Source organism: Lissotriton helveticus, chromosome 7, assembly GCF_964261635.1.
Source record: "Lissotriton helveticus chromosome 7, aLisHel1.1, whole genome shotgun sequence".
NCBI lineage: Eukaryota > Metazoa > Chordata > Amphibia > Caudata > Salamandridae > Lissotriton > Lissotriton helveticus.
The window spans coordinates 897,458,311-897,483,725 of record NC_136068.1 but is presented as its reverse complement, the minus strand read 5'-3'; the positions used below and the strand labels follow the sequence as shown (position 1 = coordinate 897,483,725).

The following is a 25,415-nucleotide window of genomic DNA, read 5'->3' as shown; positions in this document are numbered from 1 at the left end:
TTCAGAAGAACCGTAGTCCAGAAATATGTTTTCCCCCCAAGACCGGGGTGCGGGATATCAATGACCCCTCATGAGGACGGCAAGAGCGGCACATCAGCGTCACAGGGCCCAATGCACTCTTGTCAGCTCAAAGTGTATTTGAACTAAAACTAACCCAAAAAAAGAGTCCATTTGTTCCGAAAGTTGAGACAAATATAGGTGCAGCGTTTGGCTCTTCAAAGCCGTTATTGAAACAGTCTTGGCAGTGCTGGGAAGAGCGCCGCCTCGGTCAGGAGTTCGTCCGGAAGCAGAGCTACTCGTTCAGGCAGCCATCTTCCTGCGTGGCCAGACCATGCCCCTTAACTACAACTCTGAGATGAACCACTTTGGCAGCCTGAGGTGCAATCCCCCCATTTACTTGCTTCTCCCACCCTTCCCCCCTCCGCTCCTGCCCCTGCAAGTTGTGTTAATGGGCCAAATCAACGCACCTGAAACACAACAAAAAAAACATTTACCTATACAAGAGCAAGAAGAATTGCCTATATAAATACTTATGTTTGGGTATGTACATACTCAGTGCTTTTAATGGGCCGGTACTCACCGGTACTGAGTACTGGCACTTCTGAATTTCTGGCCCTCAGTACCGGCACTTCTCATTAGCCAAGGAGAGTCTGGTATCCTAATAGATGGCACTGCAGGCTCCGGTTATTTATCTCCACTAGCACAGGATAGATGCCGCTCTGCTTCTCAGGAGCTTGTAAGCGCGCCAAGCCTCTTGCAGAGTCCCTGCTGGAGATTCCAGCAGTGCCCATGTGAAATGTCTGAGACTGCAAGGGTCTAAGAGGGCTTGCCTTGTGTCACGCTGTGATTAACAGGACAGGGTCTAGACAGACCATTCCCCGGCGACTATTCAGCTGAAAGTGCTTTAGCCTCACCCCCGCCCCTCTCCGTCAGGAAGGTTGCACACGTATAGCGACTTGCTTGTATTCAGCCCTCTTGAAAATAATATTAATGTACTAACTAACATGTTTTGTTATATTAATATTGCATTACACGACATTTGTAGTATCTAGGGGAAACTCGATAATGTGCTTTTACTAACTATAATCAGCTTGCATTAAAATGGCTGCAGCTACGCTGGATTTTCTACTGCGCATGCGTATGTCACACTCACATGACATGAAGTATTACTTACCTTGGTGGGAAACTTTTGCTTCTGCGCACTAGAACTAAGATGGCTATTCTGTGTCCTAGCATGCAAGAAGCTTGCATTGCTGCTTTTGCTAAGCTATTCGTTCTGCCTAAACCTTAATGCAATAGTTTAAATACAATAATGGGAATAGAGTAGAGATAAGTGGTATACAGTGTATTCATTTATTCTGTGTTTCTAAAAACTGTTTCTCTTCTATTTTTTCATGTATCACATTTGGGCCGGAAATGTACCTCTGAACTCCATCTTTGGAGAAACTGCGCCTGTGCAAAGAATCTCAAGCTATTGAAGCCATGGCATTGAACCAGTGCCAGCATCAGACATGAACTGTGAAAACTATGAGAAACATGAACTCCTAACCCTGCCAGAGGAAGCTGAATTGTATAATTTGTTAAAACATTGTATGTTATTGATACATTCACTCCCGGGTGGAATAAAAGTGCATTGGAAGATAAAGTTATGGGAGGGACTGAATGACAGTTACCTCATCTTAATATGGTGTGATGACCTATCCTCGTCTTTTGACCAATACAATTGTGGGATTTACACATTTGCAACATTAGACCTGACCTGGAAAATATTATAACTAGGGTAGGCTTAGCTAGTTAGATTGTCCGACTTGTCGGAATAGCTGACCTGTCACTGAACCAACGCACTCAATAGGTAATCGAGAGCAGAGGTGCTGGCGGAACACTCTGTCAGAAGATTCGATAACCCAATCGGGGTTCTGGAGAGGAATTCGATGACCCAGTCGGGGTTCGACTGTTAGCTGCAGAGAGGGTTTACAACGCTGGCGTTTGAACTTTAGCTGTGGTGCTGATCTTAGCCTGCGGTGGTCCTGTCCTGATCCAATTTGGTCCGTAACCTGTCCTGATACTGGTCTGCACCTGTTCTTTCTCGCTGGCACCTGCATTTTGGGGTTCTTATCCTTATCTGAGCCCGTGGCCAGGGTTGGTCTTCACACCATTCTAGGTAACTATAAAGTGTGAGTTTGTCATTGTACTGTTTTCCCTTTTTCTACCCACCTTGTGTTTTATGTTTAATGATATTTTTCCAAATGATTGCACATTTAGTTTACATTTTCATCATTATAATAGAACAAGAAATTCTTGATTTTTGCTATGATTTCAAACATTCAAGAATTTACTTTAGATAAAAGAGCTTAAACTTTTCCCGAGTTTGTTTTATTTATAAAACGCTAATGTTATTTTATTACCTATTTTCTTGCTAACTCCCTTGATCCTCTAGGACTTTAGATATCGGTGTCTTGGATTGGTAAGACAAAATGGTAAAGGTCCTGATTGGTTAAATTAAAATTGATTGAGTGTAGGTTTATCTGTCCAATGTGTATATAGTTTTATGGGCCCAGGTGAGTATGGTAAAGAATTGAGCAGGTGAGTCTGCGCTCTATCACGTGTGCCTTGAATGGGAATGGCAAGCTACGGGCCATATTCAAATATCATGCAGGCCCGTATATGAGAACCCAGTTTCACACTTTGAAGCAAGTGTATTGAAGGCATAATTTGGCTTGTGGTGAACACTGCGTGTAATGTCACAAAAAGATTGCCCGAAAGGACAGGAAACGAATAAACAATCAACAGGGCCATCTAGTGGCAGTTTGGGCTTCCACATGATTTTTCTCTCGTGAGGGTGTGCTTTACAGCTAATATTTACGGGCTGTTAAAGGGGTACTAAGTACTTTTCTAACACATCTTGCGATGAGCAAAAGGCTGGTGTGTTTATTGAAAAGAGGTGTAAGATGTAGATTGTCAGGGGAATGCATTTGTGTGCTGTATATTTATTAATCATTGCGAGTGGTGCACTCGCGATGGCAAAAGGAAACAGGCTGGCGAGTGGTGAGTGGTGTGCGATGTGCGCGCACAATGACGAGAGAGGAAAGCTATATGGCGCCTCTGCTCGTCATTGTGCTCATAACCGCAAGCTCTAGGCCACAGTGGTAGCATTTTCTGAAGCTCTTACTAAATGTCTCGCAAATCAGCGCATGCGCTGGCTCAGCGAGACCTAAAAACCAGGGAGAAAATGTAAGACTTGTGGAGAGTAAGGAAAAGGTGGGAGGAAGAGGAGCAGAACTAGTGACAGAAACTTAGAGGCTGGGTAAAGATTAGAGGCAAGTGAAGAGGACATGTGAACAGGGCCGGACTGGCCTAGCGTGCACCGCATTTCTCTGGTAGGCTGCCAGACGATTTTGGGGGGCGGCAATACTGGCCCCCTGTAACAAAATCAGCCGAAACCGGCCCTCGCAAACTGCTCAGCTGCACTCCCCTCACCCGGGGGGGGGGGGGGGCACTGAGCAGTTTGCCAGGGCCGGTTTCTGTTCCCAGTCCGGCCCTGCATGTGAATGTAAAGGCACGGAGCCAGCAAGAGACAGGAAGAGCCTGGTTGTGTGGGGGCAGTGGCATTGTTTTAAATGGGCCAGTACTCACAGATACTGAGTCCCGACACTTCTTATTTTTAACCCTGTTAGTACCGACACTTCTCTACTGCTAAGGAGAGTACCAATACTCTTGATACACTCCTCACTGGCTGTTAGTACTGGTGAGCACTAGGCTGTCATGGTTGGAACCTATCTGACAGCCAATGCGCTTCTATAGTCCTGAGCAGAGCAGCTGTTGAACCATTAAGCATGGGATCATTTGTATGATGATGTCCCTGTGTTCACCATCACACTGTGTTTGGCAGTGGAGGGCCCATTTAGGCCCTGTGCTGTTAATCATGTTCACACTAGTGTGTGAATGTGTGCAAACACATATGGAGGCAGCACATGGACAGACTTTTTGCGAGTGTTTGCTTATGTCTGTGCGCTTGTCGACTTGTGTGTGTGCCTGTTTTTCTGTGAGAGAAATGGGAGAGAATCAGGACACTCAGTAGATTTTAGAAAGAGAGAGAGAGTGTCCCTCTTGCCACGCCTCTAGCTCATATTAATGAGTACCTGCACTTATCCCCCCCCCATTTAAAGAACTGTACATACTTTCATTTTGGTTCCTTTTGGTAGCTAGCTGTGTTTTTACAATCCTAAAAGTGTCTAGGTACAAGTCCAGAGGCGGAACTAGAGTGAAATTTCGGAAGGGGGGAGGGGGGTATCTCCTCCAGCAATGGGCGGAGTGAAGATGCAGGAGCTCTTAGAAGGGGTGAAAGAACAACAAAGCCTCATTACCAAGTAAATGGTCTTTTAAAGACCTGCTACGTACTCGGTGCGGCTGTGTGTGTGCCCAGGAAGCGGTCTCAGCCGGACTGACACACAAGGCGGGGGGAGTTGGGGGGGGGGGAGTTGCAGCCCTTTGAGCCCAATGGGCGTTGCGCGCCTGCAAGTGACAGACTGAAAAGCAAGAGGTTAGCGATGAACGTCCTGCACAAGGCATGAGCCCATTTGATAAAAGTGTACGAAGGGGTACTATGAATACATTATAGAGAACGACAGTCCTGATTGGCCAGTCGTCGGCCCTTCCTTCTCTGACTTCAAACGCACTAGTCTAGCTCTGTACAGGACTTAAAATAAATCGTCATTCTTTTGTTTCGAGTTCTTTCTTTAAAAGAATAAAGCGGGTTGGTGGCTAGAAGGCGAGGTGGGTGAGCCTGTCTGCTGTCACAGGTCAGCTGAAACCGCCATTGTGCCCTCTGGTGCTGACTCTGCAGGGCGGACAAAGGATCGAGTGAGCCGAGCCCGGCTCAGCAGCAGCAGCACTGGGCGCTGGAGCCTGAGGCGCGCGTCCCTCCTGATCCACAGCAATGCCGCGGCGGTCTGAAATGGAGCAGGTAAGATGACATGACACTCCCTGGGCTCGAGTGCGGTATGATGTTGTGTGCTTAGTTAAAGGCAACCTTCCCACTTGTCTCACTCTTGCCAAGGTCTCCGCTCCCTGAGGGTCAGTCCGCGAGGGCTGCCAGAAGGGAGAGGGCCGGGGCGGGCGAGACTGGAGGTTCATATTTCCAGCACCTGCCAACGGGGCTAGAGAGTTACCCTTTGTTTGACTGGGATAGGAAAAACACAGTATGTTGGTGCCCGAATTATTCAGTGTTTGGCATCTGTGGAAACAGAACACCAGGGTTTTAACTCCCATGACCACGCGTACGTGTGTGGTGTCAGTTTAGCTAAAGGTGTGATATGTGTGTTTATTTAGCTACGTACTAACACAAATTAATGAAGTAACTAAAAATAAAGCTATAACCTCTAAAGTCAAGAGAAATATGTAAACCTACAGTGTCTTGAATTGCAAAATGTGTAACCAGAAACGCTAGGCGCAAAACTCGGATTTCCCCACTTGACCAAATTCGGTGATTCTAAGCCCGTCGCTCTACTTCACTGTGTATAATTTACCGTTATCAGCATCCTCAAACTGACTTACTTAAATGCACCCTAAGTGCATTGAAGTAATTCAGTTCAGGACCTGCCCTTTACAAAAACTTCACCTCTATAGGGTTTATAGAAGGGATCTCCAACCTCTTCTTTAATAAGAGCTACTTATGTTCAATGACAATTATCCTGAGCTACTGTAAGTGATGTGATAGTCCATCCAAGGGTGTCAGCAGTCATCACATCAGTGCAGTCGGCAGGACTGCCAGCAGTAAAGTAAAAGAACACTTTCAATGTCGAATGCATCTACATGGGTATCACAACAGCCACAGCTGTGATTCCCCGACACTACGGTAATATATGAGTAATGTTTCCAACTCAAATAATAGCCATAATTTATTTTGGAAATTGAACCATTTTTCTCCAAATACCAGCTTATGAGTTCTGAAAATACACACATTTTAGTCTCACATACATGCTTCTTAATGTTGGCACACTAATAATAATGTAACCAAGCAACGAGTTCCGTGTTAGTAGTTTGAGATGCACAAAGGAGAGCTACTGGTAGTTCACAAGTTACTTGTACCTCACAAGTTATTTGTTTGAAACCCCTGGTTTATATTAAATCTGGCCTCACATTTATATTTGCTTTTACACAGCATTGCAAACTGGCACATTTTAGGTAACCCATGACAAAGTCGACAGGGCATTGGGGGGTATTTATTCTTGAGTGTGTCGTGTTTTGAAAACCTACTTCCATAAGCATCAATCAATTCAGCAGCATGTATGTACTTATCTGAAATTTTGAAAAAAAATCACTTTCAGGAGTTATATTTTTTCTTTGTATTTGTTGCCTGATCATGTGCTACACCAATCCCTGTCTGTGCTCTCCCTAAGGTTGACGGTGTCATCTTGAGGTTGTGAAGGCCCAAGCAAAACACACTTGGGGGGGGGGGGGTTCGTAAAAACTTTGAATTTTATTGCCAATTTCCTGCTAATTTAAGGCCAAATGATGCCAACAATACTAAATGTTATGTTAAACTGTGTTGAAATGTCTTGCCAGGACCCTTTAAATCCTTAGGATGACACTGAGTAGAGAGACAATCAGAAGTAAAGGTCGGCCAAGAAGGTAACCTAATAAAATGGACAAGATGGATGTAAAATAGAAAGTTCACATTCCTTGCGGGAGGAGGCGGGGCTCGGTAATTTCCCACTTTTCCCACGCCTTAAAACGCCTCCGCCCCAAAATATATAATCTCCTACACCCATGGCCGTTATCCTCATTGAGTGCTTACTCTGCCCTGTAAAACCTCTTAATTTGGTGTTCTATCTAGGGTGACCAACCGTCCGTAAATTTCACGGACAGTCCGTAATTTCGTCCGTCTGTCCGTTGTCCGTGAAGGATTCTTTAACGGACGCCATTTGTCCGTAATTTTAACCGGGCACAGCTTCCACCCACCTCCCTTCTTGACTCCAATGCTGTTGAGGTCGGGTGTAACAGACTCTGATGCAGTACCAAAGCTCAGATACCCAGCAGCATTGGAGAGGCACAGCGGGATGGCAACCCTCACACCTTCAGCCCTTGATGAGCTGTTAAGAGGTGCTTGAAGGTGACTGAGAGGGAGGGGATGCAGCTTTAGGAGCAGGGGCATCTATTCAGATGCAAAAAGCCCTGAATGCGTCATGTCTCTGCAATTTCGAGGGGTCTCACACATTCCCTTTCTGCCCAGGGCCCCAAACATCCTAGAACCGGCCCTGATTACACCGAAGCAGCACGTGGTTCTCTTTACTGAACTTAATTACTGTCACTAAACTGTAAACAAACCTCGGTTCTTCAAACATGCAGTCTATCATGTAATAAAACAAAGAAATGGCACAATCGCACCCACACTGATTAACAAAGTATGGAGGACAATCAGTTAAATCAGTTCTCTTGGAGTATCTCCTTTAAGTACTGTACATCAGAGTGGGGGATGGCAAAACTAACATTTTGGAAAGAGAGCCTGTCTTCTCATTGTCTTGTCCAGGAGGGAGTCAGGAGCCCTACCCCACCCTGGAAGAGACCAATATGATACTAGAATACTGCATGCCCACCCCTGTGCCCACCCTGGTGAGAGAGGATGGATGGATGGATTGAATGAGTGGAAGGATGGAAGATAGAAAAGGTAAATAGCTGGATGTATGGGTGGAAGGGTAGCTGGATGGGTAAAAGGGTGGATAGATGAGTGAAAAGATTGATGAGTGAAAAGGTGGATGATGAGTGAGTGGGTGGATGGATGAGTGAAATGATGGATGGATTGATAAATTGATAAGTGCAAGAGTGAATGAATGGACGGATGAGTGAAAGGGTGGATGTAAGGATGGATGAGTGAGTGAAAGGGAGGGTAGATGGACAAAATGATGAATAGATGAGTGAAGGAGTGAAAGGATAAATGGATGAGAGAAAGGATGGATGAGTGATAGGGTCAATGGATGGATTCATGAGTGGATGAGTAGATGGATGGGTGGGTGGATGGATGGAAGGAAGGATTGCTAAGTGAAAGGGTCGATGGAGAGAGAAAGGTAGAATGGATGGATAACAAATGGTGGATGGGTGGAACGATGAGTGACTGGGTTTATAGATGAGTAAGTTAAAGGATGGCTGGATGGGTGAAAGGGTAAATGGCTGGATGGATGAGTGAATGGATGGATGGGAAGAAGAGTGGATGGATGAGTGTACAGATGGATAGGGTGAAAGGGTGAATGGATGGATAATGGATGGATGAGTGAAAGGACAATTGAAGGGATGGGTGAGTGAAATGATAGATGAAAGGATGCATGATGGATAGGTTTGCAAATGATTGAATATGTTTGGAAATGGCTGGGCTTACTTATATACTATTGCGCGACCTCTGATGAGTCTGTAAAACTTATCCAATTGTCCTGAAGTTTTGTCCTGAATTTTGACCTCCTGTTCTGAATTTGTGTCCTGAATTTTGACCCTATATCTTGAATTTTTACACTCACCGTCCTGAATTTGCACCAATGCCAGTTGGTCACCCTGGTTCTATCCCTAAACGGGCAGTTGAGATTATGGCGATTTTTAACTTTTTAAACGTGCTACTATTTTCAAACTCGCTCAAAACCCCATGCATTTCCCCACTGCTTTTTTATGTTTTCAGTACCCCGAAAGACAAACTCGTAGCAACTTTGTATTTCTGAAAACCAAGGCATCAGCGTGACTCGGGTCCACCCCCATCCTCGCTTGTTTTTAATAAATAACACGACAATCTACTTGACTAAAATAGTCATACAACGATAGTAATTTCGGTAGTATCTGCTGCAAAATGGTCCTCTCTTTATGGCAAGGATGTGTTTTTCATGCTGCTGTTGAATCTGCTGTCTGTCTGAGACCGTAAACTTCGAAGATACATTCGTGGACTGGCGCACGTGCACCAGTGAAATATCTTCACCCCTAGGTCGTATCCCCCACACTTGGCGTAGCACGCTTGTCACTCGTGGACACTAAAAAGGCTAACACCGAGTGTCCTGCTGAAATAATGTTAACATTAGTTAGCAGCGCTTTGCAGCTTTGCCTATTTACAGCACATGAAATGCTTCTATCCCTAAAATGTGGCTTGAGCACGATTAATAAGCTGTTCAGACATGGGTAATGCACCATGTTTTTGGACAATAAAGCACAGCGGTTTTTTTTCTTTATTTTTTAATAATTATAAATACTCTGATTATATTGCACTCTTCAGTCCACAGCTCCGCTTCCCCATTAGTCCTCACCCCCTCCCTGTCTACTGTAGCCCAGTAGAGACCCGCAGTCGGATTAGAGTGCACAATGTTTCGCTGGCAGTCCGTTTAGAAATGGTACATTCCAGTGAGGCTGGACGTGGGGAAAAGTGCAGTTGTTGAAGCTATAAACGCGACTGTGCACGTGACGCAAGTTGAATAGGTTTCGCGCCTTGTTCAGTTGGCAGCAACTTTTGAAAAAGTTAGACTATCTAAATCCCGATAGTAATTGCAAATTATATTCGCGTGAAAGACAAAGGCCTGTTGTCTGCGGTGTCCCGGATTTTCTATGCTGCACTAGCCCAAGGCCAGGAACGGCTGCGGCGTGGGACCCAAGCACGAGGATGCTACATCCGCCCGTTTAATGAGCTGTGAAATGAATTCATTAATATGCATTGCAGTGTGCTCCCAGTTACTTGACTCATTCAAATATGGGGCAGACATTTCATTCTGAAATGTTTTACAGGGAAGTGCCATAATACCCCCCCCCTCACACTACGCCCACAAAATGAGCACCCCTCTGAGCATTCATGAAAGACACCAAAAACTGTCCCACGTCGACTCTTTCCTCCGAATTCCCCAATGCAAATCTACTCACTAGGGTTGATCATGGTCGCTAAAATTGCTTCCTTGACATGTTGGCCCATGTCAAGGAAGCAATGGAAGCCACCATCTACCAACTCCATATGATGAAGTAAATGAAACTCCCATTGTCTGCCAACGTTTGACCTGCCATGGTTGTGTGCCACATTAGATTTGGAAATGAGTATTAGCAGGATTCCCTTAATTCACCTTCGGTCCTCCAGATGCAGCCTTGCGCTTCGCTTTTCACCTCAGTAATTGACTCCAGAAATTCCAGCCGCATCAACCTTTCAAATCTTCGCTGGGTCCTCCTGGGAGCCAGAGGCAACTTCAGATTGGCATGGCCACACCTATAGGAACCTTTTTGGTGCGCTTTCCAGCCAGACATTCACCGCCGAAATCTGCCACGTTGAGGACTAGTGAAAGTCTTTCCCATGCACCGGTGCAGCAATTGAAATACATTTCTACCCATCTTTGCATTAAGCCACTCATGTATTTTTGAAAAAATTGTATAACTTTTCCTCATCCATAAATTAATTTGTAGCTGAACCTAGTCCCGGTCTTTGTTTGAAAATACTTTGCCTTTTCCTGATCCTTTCCTCCACCTCCTTTCACTAAATCTGTGCTTTACCTATACTAATCATTTTCAAGAACGTCACTCGGACTTTTGTATCTTGTTATTCTTCTGCAAATAAACAGTGTTGTATAAAGCTAACATAAGCATGGATTAATATGCAGTCGATAAATCAAAAGAAACAATCAAAACTGGACTTGGCCCTTCCCTCCAGTTTCGATCTCCAAAGAAAGCACACATGGCTTCACCGTGCCTCTAGGTATCGCTCCATTTCCATGGAAGGTCAATTCCAACCTTGACCCCAATGCACTCTGAATTTTCGGGACTGGAGGCAGTCACATCATATCAAATCCTTTAGAGAGGCAATGCTGCACACCTTTGGCACAATTCTGGCTCATATCTGCGCTGGTCCATTGGATGTTCATGTTGGCACTCACTGCGCCAGAGGAGGATCCACAAACCTATTGTGGTGTCTGAATATGCCACGCGGAGTTGGGCTTGCCCTATCTTTCGGATTTGATCAAAGTGCAGCCTATCCAGCATTGGCATAAGGCCTGGACCGGCACTTCTACTGGCCTGAACAGGGATTTGATCAACGATTGTCTGTCCCTTGATAGGGCAGACCACATTCTCTGGTTAATCTACCTAGAGGATTTAGGACATCCTGATTATTTTTCTAACCCTGACAGTCTGAACAATGTTACTAGAAATCTTTTAAAATCATTATGTCTAAATCACTATCCCCCAGATTCATCATGGTCATGTTTTGCGAGTCCTTAATAGTGAAATTTAAGGATTCGCTATTAAAGACTCGCAAAACGGGATTCATGTAGAAATCGCAATATTTAGCGATTTCTACTGCTTCCTTATTTGCGATTCTCTAATTGCTAATCGCAAATAAGGAATGGCTTTCCCATTCATTCCTATGGGCCTAAAGGCCCATAGGAATGAATGGGGAGTCATTCCTTATTTGCGATTAGCAATTAGTGAATCGCAAATTAGGAAGCAATTTCAAGGGTGCCAGGGTGTCCAAAGGACACCCTGTAGCACCCCTGAAATTGTAATGTACACTGGTGTTGCGCACACACATGTCCAAAGGACATGTGTGTGTGTAACATACAACTTAGAAAACAGTTTTCGCTATTTACCACGTAGTTAGACTTCACGTTAAATAGTGGCCCCAGATTGCGAATTGGCAATTTTAAAATGGTTCATGAATTGCATTTAAGGAATCTCAAATTGAGATTCCTTAAATGCAATTATTCGCAATTTAGCGATTTCTAGAATTGCGATTTTTGCATTTGGGACGATGAATCCCAAATGCAAAAATAGCGCTCGCAAAGGGCCAGATTCTCAGAATCTGGCCCTTTGCGAGCCGATTTTGGCTTGATGAATCTGGCTGCAAGTCTAAAGCACCTGGAGTCCATTAATTTAGCTAGTAATATTGCAAAACCGTCAGTGAGAGCACACCAACTACTTCTGACTCACCCAGGAATACAACCATACCTATTAAATACCATAGGAGCTTATGATAGGTTGTTATTGACCCGTTTATGCCTTGGTATTTTTCACATTAGGATCACCTTCCCAAAGCTTAACGATTGGTCTCGCTTCTTATGTTTATGTCCGTGTGATAACATCTCCGCCCAGTCAACAATTCACGTTATGTTTTTTTGTAAATTTTACTCTACACCTAGGAAAAATTGGATTTTACCTACTTTAAAGAGGTATGGCTTGAGACAATGCCGACCTGCCTTCCTAAAGCTGTAATATTTGAATGATGGACCTGTGACTGATCATATCGCCAAATATCAGAAAGGGGTGGTTAGACACTGGTTGTCAATGGAAGGTCCCCCCCTTTTTAAACTGTCTGAGTGCTTTTTTAATCTACTTTTTTTCAAATCATCTTGATGTAATGTATGCCTTTTTAACATGTATTGTGCTTTTATAGTTTAATATCTTTTTTAAATCGAATAAAGCGTATTCTGACTCTGTCTGAATAAGCCAAATTTCTATTGATGATGCTTTTTCTCAATCCCGATATGGCGCTGCCAGTTCTCAGTGCCTCTACACAGTAATGCTGTGGTCTGGGTCAGTCTCGCACAGACACGGCACCAAATATTTTGCTCTGACTCCGAGAGTCGGCCACATGGAGACGATAATGGGGGTTATATGGACAAGTTTGCTCCCCCATATGAATAGGATAACTTAAGTGAATCTGCAACATGTCAATGAAGTGGATATCTCACCCAATACTGGGTTGGTTTCACTTCCCAGACCAGTGACTGGGGATAGGGTATCATTTGTGACACTCATCAGTTGAGCTGCGGTAGTCCTGGACCTCTGCCTTACTACTATGTAGGTAAAAACATTGCTTCACACTGAAACCCTTCAGCCTAGCAAGAAACTTTCTGAACCTCTTCGGCCCTTCAATGAGCCTTTCATTGACTCACTTTTTAGCACTTGGATAAAACCATGTTCTTGCCTTGGGCCAATCTCCAAGCTGCACTTCGCCATAGACCAGCTCCAGGCAACCATGATTGTATAACCAAGCATCCAGCTCCTGACAATTGGTGGTGCATGCGTCCACCAGCACAGTGAACCATTGTACCTTTCCACTACTCCAGACAGTGAACACTCATGGAAAGTTTTGGCAAGAGAATGTTTTCATCCACCAGCCTTGCCTAGATGTCAGACGGTACAAGCTGTTTTCTGGGTTCAACCCCCATGCGCGCTGGGACATGGTTGATGAGATCCTAATGCCAATTCAAGAGGACGTACACACCTCCTTGGCTCAAACCATTCAGGGGGCAGGGATATTGCAAAATGTGTCATCTGGTCAGGCCTAGACACTACTGATTGTCTACAACAGGTACCGAGTCAAGTGTGGTGCTTTCATGTCAAGCTTTGAAGAGGTCCACAGGCTTCATTAAGGACATCAACGCATGGACATGCATTACGACCGATCCTCCCGGTTATGCAAAAAAGCAAACTCCCTGGAGCATTTTAAAGAGAACCGAGCCACAGAGTGCTCATTCTGCAGCAGTTCAGCCATTTCCAACACTTTCTCTTTTCAGGCATATGCCAAGTTCTTGGCGTATCTGATGGGGACTTCTAGCTGCAGATTCCTTATCTTAGAATTATCCCCAGGCATCAGGCTGGAGCTGGAAACATTTTGTGAGCATTACCCCTGTGTGCCAGCAGGTGGTGTAGATCGGCTAAAAATGACTATTCCCACTCCAGTGAGTGCAACTGTTGCCCTCACTGGAGTGGGAATAGTAATTTTTACCCCTCTGCTATCCAATACTTTCCCCACTGTTGCACTCACTGGAGTGGAAATAGTAATTTTTACCCTCCCGCTATCCAACGCTTTCCCTACTGTTGCACTCAGGCTGTCATTATAAGCCTTTCTACCCTCCATCAAGGGAAGGCTAATGCATGTGTTCACAGACAACACCACTGCCATGTGGTACTGAAATAAACAGCGGGGTGGGGTCATGGACCCTATGTCAAGAGACCGTGCGTCTCTGGGCATGGCTGTAACATTAGGGCATTTCCCTGGTGGTTTAACACCTGGCTGGCTCTCTGAATGCCAGAGTAGAATAATTCAGCTGAAGATGCCTAGCAGATCACGAATGGCGTCTCCATCCATAGGTGGTGGTTGGTCTCTTTCAACAGTGGGGAGATCCTTGGTTAAATCTGTTGGCCACCGCAGAGAACTTACAATGTCAGCAGTACTGTGTGTTGGAGTTTCCAAGGTGGCTCTTGCTCAGAGACTCTTCATCTCGAGTGGAGCTGTATCTGCCCATATAACTACTGCCCAGAGTTCTCTGGATTAGGAGTGTTCTGGCCCAAGTCATCTTTGTGGTTCCAGACTGGACTTGGAGGGTTTGGAATGCTGAGCCCTTGAGCATGGCCATCGGTCATCTGATCAGGCTGCCTCATCAGGAGGATCTTCTGTCACAGGGGCGGGTACTCCACCCGAACCTGTCTACAATCACCTTATTGTATGGTGATTAAGCAGTGACAGCCTTCGACCTTCTGACCAAAGTCTGCAATGGTATTCTGGCAGCCAGGCATCCCTCCAACAATACGGTATACACCTGCTGTTGGGGTAAGTTTGTGGCATGGTATGCAGAAAAGCAGGTTGACTCCCTTTCTGCTCCCCTTTCTCGAGTCTTCACTTTCTTTCCCTTGCCCGGCAGGGCTCTGCTCTGGGAACCTTCAAGGGTTGTTGTTCTGCTAATTTTGTTTTTCTGCAGTTGCCTGACCAGCCCTCCCTCTTCAAATACCCTATTGTACATAGGTTCTTGAAAAGTTTGCAACAGGTTTCCTCCTTCTTTTTATCATGCCTCAGTGGTACCTTAATCTCATCCTGATGTTCACTCCATTTGAACCCTTGCACTACTATCCTCAAAGGCACCTCACCATCAATACGGCCTTCCTGGTGGTAATAACATCTGCTCGGAGGGTCAGTGACTTTCAGGCTTTCTCATCCAAGCCTTCATACCTGCACACCCACCCAGTCAAGCGTGTTCTACGAACTAGAACCTCTTTTCTTTCAAAAGTTGTCACTACCTTTCATTTAGGCCAGTCCATCACCCTGCCTACTTTTTGTGCTCCGCCACATCCCTCCAAGGAAGAGGAGCAACTTCACCATCTGGACCCAAAAAGTGCGTTGTCGTTCTACACTGACTGCACAAAAGAGTTCCAGGTTGACAACCAACTCTTCGTGGGATATGTCAGAGTGAAGAAGGGAAAGGCAATGCAGAAGCGGACAGTCTCACAATGGTTGGTGTTCTGCATTAACTCCGCTACTCATGAGCCAAGAAGCAACCCCCTGAGAGCTTGCATGCTCATTCCATGAGAGCCAAGGCTGCGGCCACAGTTAACAAACGGAGTCCTGGTCCTGGACATCTGCCAGGCAGCAACATGGGCACATCCGCAAATGTTCTCTAACACTACTGCCTGGACAGTCAGGTCCATTGGGACAGGCACTTTGCCTGGTCGATCCTGCAGGACTTTTTGGTATGAAATTGTTTTGCGGACCCTCCTCAGGAGGTATTGCTTGGGTATCTATTCTAAGGTAAGGAGTCTGCACCTGGAAGTCTCTATCAGATGGGCAAGTTACTTACCTACGGTAACGCCTTATCTGATAGAGACCACAGATTCCTTACTAACCCACCCATTCCTTGATCTCTGAACAGATTTTTAGGTACAGTGCTTTCCCTTTCCAGGGCCCTAGTTTTGCACACCAGTGGTCAGTGTTCTTCGTGGCTTCACGCTCCTGACGTGGAAAGTCCCTGATGCTAGCGCGCTGGGGTGGCACCTATATATGCACCGTGCACGTCACTTCCAGCTCAGACGATGGCACGCGAAGCCGATCAACGCCACTTGCCAGCGTGGAGCGGTAGTGCTCACGAAAATTTACTGGCTCCAGTCTGACGCCTGGGGATAAGGTAAATAATCTGCGTCTAGATAGTCTTTACCAGATAAGTTGTTACCACAGGTAAGTAACTTGTCCATCAGCAGCGCCAGTCACCCGCTCAACAGACCTCCCTGATCTGTGGTGGACCCAACAGACAATGTAAATGTAAATGTAAATGACCAGGCCATCAGGAACTGAGTGCCTGTCGGGCAACGACCCCTCTGGCAATCATTTTCAAAACTTCTTTAGCGGGCCGCTGGTGGCAAACAACCAGCCAGGAGACCGGGTCTGCCACTTCCTCAAGGGGTGGTAGAGCATTATGTCTTAGAGGTGGGTCTTTCAAATCATCCAAAGGATCTATGCCCTGCCATTTGTTTTCCATCTGTCACCTACATCTTTCAATGGACCATTTGTCTGTTTTGAATCAGGGGGTGTAGGCTCTTTGGGCCACCGGAGCCATACAGATGGTCTCAGCCTCGGATGTGAGGGCTAGCTCTTAGTGCTACTACTTACTTGTGCTGAAGGACAGAGTGATTGTCTTCTTTTGAATCTTTGCCCTCATCGACTTCCTGCTAAACGACCAATTGAAGATGCTCACACAGGTCCAAGTTTTGTGTCCTGGATCCAGGCAACACTATGGTGGCATTGGACCTACAGGATGTCTATTTTCCTATACCTGTCCTGCAAGTCTACAGACGCTATTTGCGATTCAAGGTGGGCCACGAGAACGTTCAGTTCAGTGTGCTCCCTTTAGGACTCACCACTGTCCCTCAGGTGTTCACAAAAGTAATGTGGTGGTCCCTGTCCATCTTCGGAGGTCGGGGTACCAATCTTCACATACCTTGATGACTACCTTCTAAAGACAGGCTCGCTAAAGTTAGTCACAGACCACCTTCAGATGACGGTGGACCTACTGACATTGCTGGGGTTTTCGATAGCCTGCCAAAGTCAAACCAGACTTCTTCGCAGAGGCTTCCTCTAATCCTAGCCATCCTGGATATGGTGCACTTTTGGGCCTCTCCTCTGCCCCAAATAGCCCAGGATGGGGTGTTGAAGCGCTTTTTTTTGTGACAAGTAGCACGCCACTCCAGAACTTATAAAGTATTAGTGGTGAATTAGTATAGTGAAATATGAAAGTAATTTGAGTGGTGGATATTAGTCAGTTATTTGGATTGAGTAGCACACTCCTCCGGAACACATAAGGATTAGTGGTGAATTAGTATAGTGAAATATGAAAGTAATTTAAGTGGTGGATATTAATCAGATATTTGGATTGAGAAGGATAGCGGAGGGATAAAGGAGGGGAAAAAGGTTTGCATTTATATAACGCTTGTTACCCCTGTTGGGGTGTTGCAGCGCTTTTTCGGCGAGTAGCACGCAATTCCGGAATCCATAAAGGATTAATGGTGAATTCGTATGGTGAAATATGAAAGTAATTTGAGTAGTGGATATTAGTCAGTTATTTGTATTGAGAAGAATAGCGGAGGAAAAATGGTTGCATTTATATAGTGCTTGCTATCCCTAATGAGGTATTGAAGCACTTTTTTCGTCGAGTAGCACGCTACTCAGAACCCATAAAGGATTAGTGGTGAATTAGTATAGTGAAATATGAAATTAGATAAATGGATATGTTAGTTTGTTATTTTTATTGAAAAGGATAGTGGAGGGATAGAAATAATGACTGAGGCTGTGATATCACACACCACGTGGACAACATGGTCCGGATTCAATATAGTGTACCACCCCTCCCACTGCCACAGGCTCAGAATCTCTTTAGTGTATCCTTCGAAGCCCATAACCACCTTGTCGGAGGCAAGATCTAACATTTTCTGCTGGGTGGAAGATAAGTTCAGTCAAGTGTGTCCTAGAGACTGTCCAGTGGGGTCACACCCTCCACATTACGTTTCACACTGCTGCACTTTTCTCCAGCCTCAGAACAGTTGACAGAGAGCCGCATGTTATGTGTTATGTTATGTTATATTTCTTTTTATATAGCGCGCGGCGACTCAAAAAGAGTATCCCGGCGCTTTAACAGCGAGACCTACGGCAAAATAACATAACACGGCAATAAAAACAGAGAAGGGAATGCAGTAATAAAAAGGGGAAGGAAGGCCTATAGAGCAAACAGCCAGGTCTTTAGACCCTTCCTAAAAGCCAACAGGCTGGCACCGCCCCGGAGTGTCAGCGGCAGAGAGTTCCACAGCTGAGGTGCCCGCAGTCCAAAGGAGCGACCTCCAATACGAGCTCTTTCCACGCGTGGCACCACAGCCAGGAACTGTGACTCCGATCTAAGAGCCCGGGCCGGGTGGTAAAAGGACAGTCTCCTTTGAAGGTACTTTGCGCCTCCAGAGTGAAGGGCCTTATAGGCCAAAGTCAACGTCTTAAAAATAATGCGCTTGCGGATAGGCAGCCAGTGTAAGGCCTGCAAGAGACCCGCCACACTGGTTCGCCTATTTAAGCCATAAATGGCTCTTGCCGCCGCGTTCTGCATCACCTGGAGGCGCTGTAGCAGATACTCCGGCAGGCCCAGGTAGAGGACATTGGCATAGTCCAGCCTGGACCCGATCAGAGCCTGCACAGTCAGTTTCCGGTGTTCTTCCGACAAAAGGGGTAGAAACTTCCTTAGTACCTTGAGGAGACCGAAACAGGTGCCCGTCACCCCCAGAATCTGAGCTCTCATCGTCAAGCCCTTGTCCCTTTTGCAGCAGAAAGTGTTAGCCATTTTTTACCAAAGGATCATAGAGAGGGTGCTGGCATCCTATTCAGGATTTGGTTGTTGCTCCTGCTACTACTTTCTTGTGTTTAAAAAGGACAGAGGCCTTCATCCTATTTTATGCCTTCACCCTCTCAACACCTTCGTAGGGAAGAACAAATTCAAGACTCACCCTGGCCCAGGTCTTGTCTGCCCTTGGCCCTGGAAAACAAGTTACTTGCCTTCGGTAACTCCTTTTTCTGTTTTATGATCTATCTAGCCACATATTCTTCACTGGCTTCCCTCTGCTTTCTGTGGCATTGCCTGTTTTCCAGCTAAAGTCCCATATTATCGCTCTGCACATTGGCACTGGTAATTGGTTTGGGCTCTGTGTCAGAGGGCAGTGTCAGTATCAAGAATGGAACTGATCTTAGTGCGCTTAGCTGAGGTTTACATGCGCCTTCAGCAGTCACTTCCAGAGCAGAGTCGATGGGGAGTCACTCACCACCGCCTATGGCATGCAGGGCCTATGCAGAAAATCTTCTAGACCAAGGGGTATATGTATCAAGATTCCAATTTGCGATTTCTAAATAGCGATTTTTAAGGAATCGCTATTTAGAAATCGCAAAATGGAATGTATGTAGAAAATCTCTTTTTTTAGCGATTTCTTAGTCTTCCTTATTTGCGAATTCGAATTTTGCGAATTCGCAATTAAGGAATAATTTCCAATGCATTCCTATGGGCCAGGAGGCCCATAAGAACGATTGCGAAATAATTCCCAAATTGCGAATTCGCAATTTGCTAATCGCAATTTGAGAATTATTTCAAGGGTGCAGGGGTGTCTCAGACACCCTGCTGCACCCCTGAAATTTACATGTTTGTGCATGTGGCGCACATACATGCCCTATGGGCATGTATGTGCGTCACATGCCACCCTCACAAATGCCAAATAGGGCATTTTTAAAAGAAATTGCAAATTACCACCAACTAAAAGTTGGTGGTAATTTGAGATTTCTTAACCCAAATTTGCAAACTTTAAAAGCTACTTACATCGCATTTAAGGAATCGCAAAATTTGCGATTCCTTAAATGCTTAAGCAAAATAAGGAATCGCAAATGTTTGCAATTCTTTATTTAGCGAATTTTTCATACATGTGAAAACATGCTAAAAAGCCTTTTGCGATTCGTAAAGGCCGAAATTTGCAAATCGCAAAAAGCTTGATACATCTAGGCCCAAGTCTACCACCATGTGATATTCTAAAAGTGATAAATCTGTGGCTGGATAGTGTAGTCGCCAGAAATAGCCTTACTGCAGGGACGTAACTTGTTCGAATGCTCATTTTGATTGTTTCTCCTACCGCAAATCCGCCAAAAGATAGTATGATGTTTAGTTAATTCATGAATAGGTCCGTTACTGATTCACTAAAGAAGGGTTGTTGCCTAATTCTGTTAGCAAATATTTCACCCCTTGTAATCTCCAGGTGGCTTGAAGGTTTTTCTACAGTAACCACGATCTCTGCCATGTCCACATTCGGCATACAGCCTGAAAGGAGGCAAACGGTATCTGCAATTCTTTGATAGTGTATTGTACTGTAATTCATTTATATAGCACGTATTACCCGAGGCATTAGAGTGCTTTACCGTGGGTAGCACGCTACTCAGGAACCCAAGTTAGTGGTTAATCTGGTCGTGGTTGTTGGTTATTGTACAGGCTGTTCGTATCGTAGGTAAATGCTGGTATCTTAAAGAAAAATGGTCTTGTTGATGGAAAGAATACACAAAACAGCCATTCATTTGTATGTTTCAGACCCCACGATACATAGCAAATAAACCTAGAGACAAAGACGACTTCACCCTCTCTCAATCTAAAAACTGCTAGATAGCCTTGAGTTATAATAGATGAAAGCTTTTGATGAAAGTTATTAGTTTTGTATCATGAGCGTAAAACATATCAATTTCCCCATAATCAACCAGGAAATCTTCCATCTGACCCGATCTAAGCTGTTCTCTGCATCTACAAAGATTATGGAGGGGAGTTTTCCTTTGCTTGGTCATAACGAAAACTAGTATTTATGTAATCTGTGTGGTGAGTTGTGCTGCAACTAATGATAAAGACATGTTCTGGTGAGACAAGTGAAGGTAACACTACGAGTGTAGAATTTTGGAAACTGAGTTGACCTCTGTGTTTAGCACACAGTCTGTGGCCCTCACTACCAGTGACTCCATCATTTATGATGTGATTCCGGGTTATCGCAGCCGGTATATACTGGGTGCAGTAAAAAACAAACCCCTCCCCCGTTAAATTTCAGAAGGCCAAAACTGCTGGAGTTAAAAGGGGCAAAAGGGTTAGAAAATATCAGGACATGAGGATTTTGGTTTGGGAAGTACTAACATCAGCACTTTCGACCAATTGTAGGGGAAAACGTGTAATAGTTTATTTGCATGGCACCCAATAAACAACATGCCCATTAGTATTTTTATCAGATGCAATAAATAATGCATCTAATGCTGGGCCACTCGAAATGAGTGCATATCTGTCTGACCGAGATTAGGATCCTTACTTTCGGGAAATTAAAGTGACCCCTTTGCTATAAGGGGGTTGAGGATATGTTTGTCCAGCATCTGCCGTCCATGTAGAAAGCTAAAAACATCTATTAGCCAGGTTGTCCGGCATAGTTTTCTGTATATCATACTTGGTCCTCTCAACTGCTGAATGTTCTCACTGTGACGGAGGCATTGGTGCTAGACACTGCCTGTTCTTTTGTGTCGACTTTGGGCCTCCCTTCTTGTTCTCGATCTTGTGTTTAGATAGTTTTGAGAGCTTAAACACATTCTGTTAGGTACAAGGTGGCTATGGTGGCCGTTAAGGGCCAACTCTGCTTTCAGTGCCTTCCTTACCTGTTGACTGCTGCGCCGAACTCTGAAGGCACTATCCACAGGTTTGCCACTAATACCTAACATATATGATGAGCACGTCTCCTTGCTACTAGAATGTGTCTTCCTGGAGTGCTTTAGACTCTAGAAGTTAATATGCCTGGTATTAGGAACTTGAGTTGTTATAAGGTGCGTGGGTTTGGGGACGGGGAAGGAAACGAGTAGCAGCTGATTGTTTGCTTTTCTCTCTTGAGCCTCAGGGCGACCTTCAACAGCGGCTCAGAAATAGAGACACATGTTCAGCCAGCACTCAACCAAGAGCGCCCTTGAGACGTCCACTTTGGATACCATCCCATCTCTCTTTTCCTGTGACAACTGTAGGTCATCATACCAAAGATGGAACGCCTCCGAGATCTAGGAAAGACCCAGGCAATGACCTAATTCAGCCTGAACCAATCAGGACAACGGAAACCTCTCTTAAATCCTGAAACGAATGTCACAAAGACACTACTGTACACTTACTATCACCAATAAAGTCCTTACCTCCACCTTAAGCAGTATTTCGATTTTGAGTCTTGCTTATTGTCTCTTCATCAGTCTCTGGTTTCCTTAAGGCGTACAGCCTGTACCTCGGGCAGGTGGATTGCAGGTAAGCGGCTGATGGAAATAGCAAAATGCCACATAGTTCGCCAAGGCTGCCTCTGGCTATAAAAAGACCCATAGGATGTCAACACTTTGAAAGGAAGCATACACCAGCATTCTGGCTCTTTCCTCAACTTTACTTCTGTTCTTTACACTTCAGTCATAATTTTTTCTTACAGTCATAGCATTCTAAAACTGTGCCAAAACAATTTCTCAGTTTCCAATGACTCTCTTAGAGAGCATGAATAATTTATTTGATTATCTGGTGCACATCTGTAGAATATTCTCCAGGCGCCAGACTGGATCCGGATATTTTCATAGCAATGGTCCATGGCCCCCCTCAAAGGTGATGTGTTTACTTTGTTCTGCCCCTGAAGTAACGGGGTAGAGCCACATAAGTGCCACCCTACTGTTGCAACGTCAGTTCCTTGCTTTCTGTGCCTTCGTACCCAGATCAAGAGCACCACTGCCTTTGGTCTGTTGAATCTTTCTTAAATTCTTCCAGTGTGCCAAGGAACAAAGTCCCCTCCAAAGACTTCAGGGGTTCAAACCGTATGTGATTGTTGGAAACAGATGCAGGTAATGATTCACACAAGGTCTGCCTCTGGTGTTTGGGCTTTGGGCAGGACGTCAAAACGTGCATCAAATGTGCCCTCATATACCTGAAGGCGATCCAGGACTACAAAGTTATATGACACCGAAAGAAGTCTTGTACCTCACATTAGTCCTGATCCAAGTCGGGGGACATGAACTTGTTCTCAAGACCGCTACCTCATGATGTATTTGTGGTCATCCAGTAAGCCAAATTATTCAAAGCTGGACTCGACTTCACCCACCACTATGCCCAAAGGAGTTCGCAAGGTGTCATGGTGCAACAGATCCTGAACTGGCCCATTTTGGCCCGATTTACCAGGGCCATTGGGGACAACGTAGTAGTTTGAGGCCTTAAAGGAGGAATGCAGCCTATTTTTGGCACTCTTTCGCCTCCCAGGCCCAAGGATCCACAGGGTCTTCCAGTTGTGTTATGGCTGGTTGGTCCGTACTCTGCTCCATCTGAGCCCCTCACACCCACCTTGGGTAGCACACCTACTCCAGTGCCAACTTCAGCTCTGATTCCATGATCCGTGCTGTATCTTTCTCTACCAACACCAGTTCGGATGTCACTGGCACCTGTCTACTCTGGTGTCCATTCTTGAGCCAAATCTGATTAGACCTTAGCTGAGGTCAAACCTTGACTTCACTGCAGCTTACCCGGTCCCAGTATGCTCCAAATCTTACAGGCCTGTTCCTCTTCCACAAAGCTTTCCTCAGAGGCTTCATCACCTTTTTGGGTCCGATTCTGATCCATAATGGGGATGATTTACCCCCACACTGTGATTATGATGGTGACATTTACAAGAGGAGCGTAGGCTAGATACCCATTGGTCCTCCTATTGAAGAGAGGGCATCGTTCTCAGTGGTGTTTAGATATGCAGCTGAGGTCCTGGACCTACTTCTCACTTTAGTGGAAGTCCAATCTAATGCACTGACTGACGTTTTGCGCCTGAGGCTATCTTCATCTGCGCTATTGCTCCCATTAAACGAAGTTGTGACTTACACCATAGTGGGTCCTTGAACAAAGCATTATCCTTGCCCACCGGTAAATAGACAGGCGGCCAGACGCCATAGGCTGGCAGCTGGCCTTTTTCACACAGCATCCTTCTTCTGAGTGTTTGGTTCAAGCTTCCATCAGTAAGGTTAACCCTGATTCATTTCTTAAGGCTCCGCCGGACAGGGAGTGGAAAATATTTTGAGGCATTTCGGAAACGGATGTTCTCTTGCACCTTGAAGTTGTGTTCAGGCAGTGCAGTTTTCCTTTTAGGCAATCAAGCCCAGCGAGATCTTGCCAGTGGTTCCAGAGGAGTTCCAGGTCTTGTTGGGCCAAACCATTCAGCCCGGTCAGGTCTAGGCCAAATATGTCATCTGGACTGGCCTGGACACTAGTGACTGCTTGGGCTGTGGCCTGGGTACTAGTGCGGTGCTCCACCACCCCTTGTAGGTGAGATCCACAGGCTTTTCTGAGGACTAGCAAGCTGCCCTAATGGGTATGCCTTTTGATGAGCCCTGACTTTTTGGAGAAAAGGCTGATTCTGCCCTCATATACTTTAAGGAAAGCAGAGCCACAGTGTGTTGCTTGGGCCTTAACTCCAGCCTTCCAATTTCCTCTGGTGTTTCGATCCTTTTGAGGCAACTCCAGTGGGCTGGCGTAAAGGCACTGCCATCCTCTACCGCAATGACAGCAGTCACTCTAGCCATTTCATGGCCATGACAGGTGATCCAGTAGGCATCGTGCAGGTCACCATGGACAATGCTCCACTCAGCCCACCTTCCATGTAGCATCACCCTTCAAGCCACTTTAGCGTGCCCTTATCAGCACACAATGACCCTAAGGTGGGGACAGAATCAGACGTTTTCTTCCAAGGTGGCAAACCTTCACATAAAACAGATGTGTCCTCCATATTGTCCAACAGAGCTATGCTCTACCATTACTTTCCAACCCACTTCCTCCCACATTAAAGTAACATTTAGAGGAGCACCTTTCTAGCTTGCATAAAGAGCTGCAGGCCCTGTTGTCTTTGAGTAGGTGCTGGCCTTGAAATTAGGGGTGAGTTGCCCCTGCTACTTCCTCATGCTGAAAGAGAAAGGCCTTTTTTCTGCTTTAGACTTTCACCCTCTAAATGCTTCTCTCCAGAAAGACAAATTCAAAATGCTCACTTTGACCCGAATTGTATCTGGCCTGCATCCAGGCGACTGGATGACTACTTTGAACCTACAAAATTCATACTCCCATGTGCCCGTCTTGTAGTCCCAAAGACGCTACCTGGAGTTCAAACTCTGCCAGGAGCATTTTCAGTTTGTTGTGCTCCCCTTCTGCCTTACCAGTGCCCCGCGGGTGCACACGAAAGGTATAGCAGTGTTCATGGTGCATCTTTATATGTTGGGGATATCAGTTTTCCCCTACCCTGGTGACTTGCTACTGATATCAGGCTTAAAACAGTCAATTGTGTACGCCTTCCATGCCTGGGGTTCTCTGTCAATGAACCAAAGTCTCATCTGACTCCTTTGAAAAGGCTTCCCTTTCTTGGAGCCATTCTGGATACAGTGCTATGTAGGGCATTGTCTCCGCCGTAATGAACCAAGGACATTTGGGCTGTGATCATGTTTCGACTTCTGTCCTTGGTCTCAGTGAGAGTGGCTCTGAGACTTGGTGGACTTTTGGACTCATGTATCCTGCTTGTCCCCTCCGCCAGGTTTCATATGCAGCATCTGCAGTGGGAACTGAAGTTTCAAAGACCCAGCAGCC

At 45.5% G+C, this 25,415-nt stretch overlaps 1 protein-coding gene across 1 annotated transcript in view; it reads left to right on the top strand.

Annotated features, from left to right (window-relative positions):
• The first annotated feature begins 4,496 nt into the window (after positions 1–4,496).
• MAT2B (methionine adenosyltransferase 2 non-catalytic beta subunit) overlaps positions 4,497–25,415 on the top strand; it is a 428,529-nt gene continuing 407,610 nt past the window's right edge. The window contains exon 1 of the mRNA XM_078653399.1: positions 4,497–4,963. Coding sequence (XP_078509525.1) covers positions 4,937–4,963 — 27 coding nt within the window. The 5' untranslated portion in view covers positions 4,497–4,936. The remainder of the gene's footprint in view (positions 4,964–25,415) is intronic.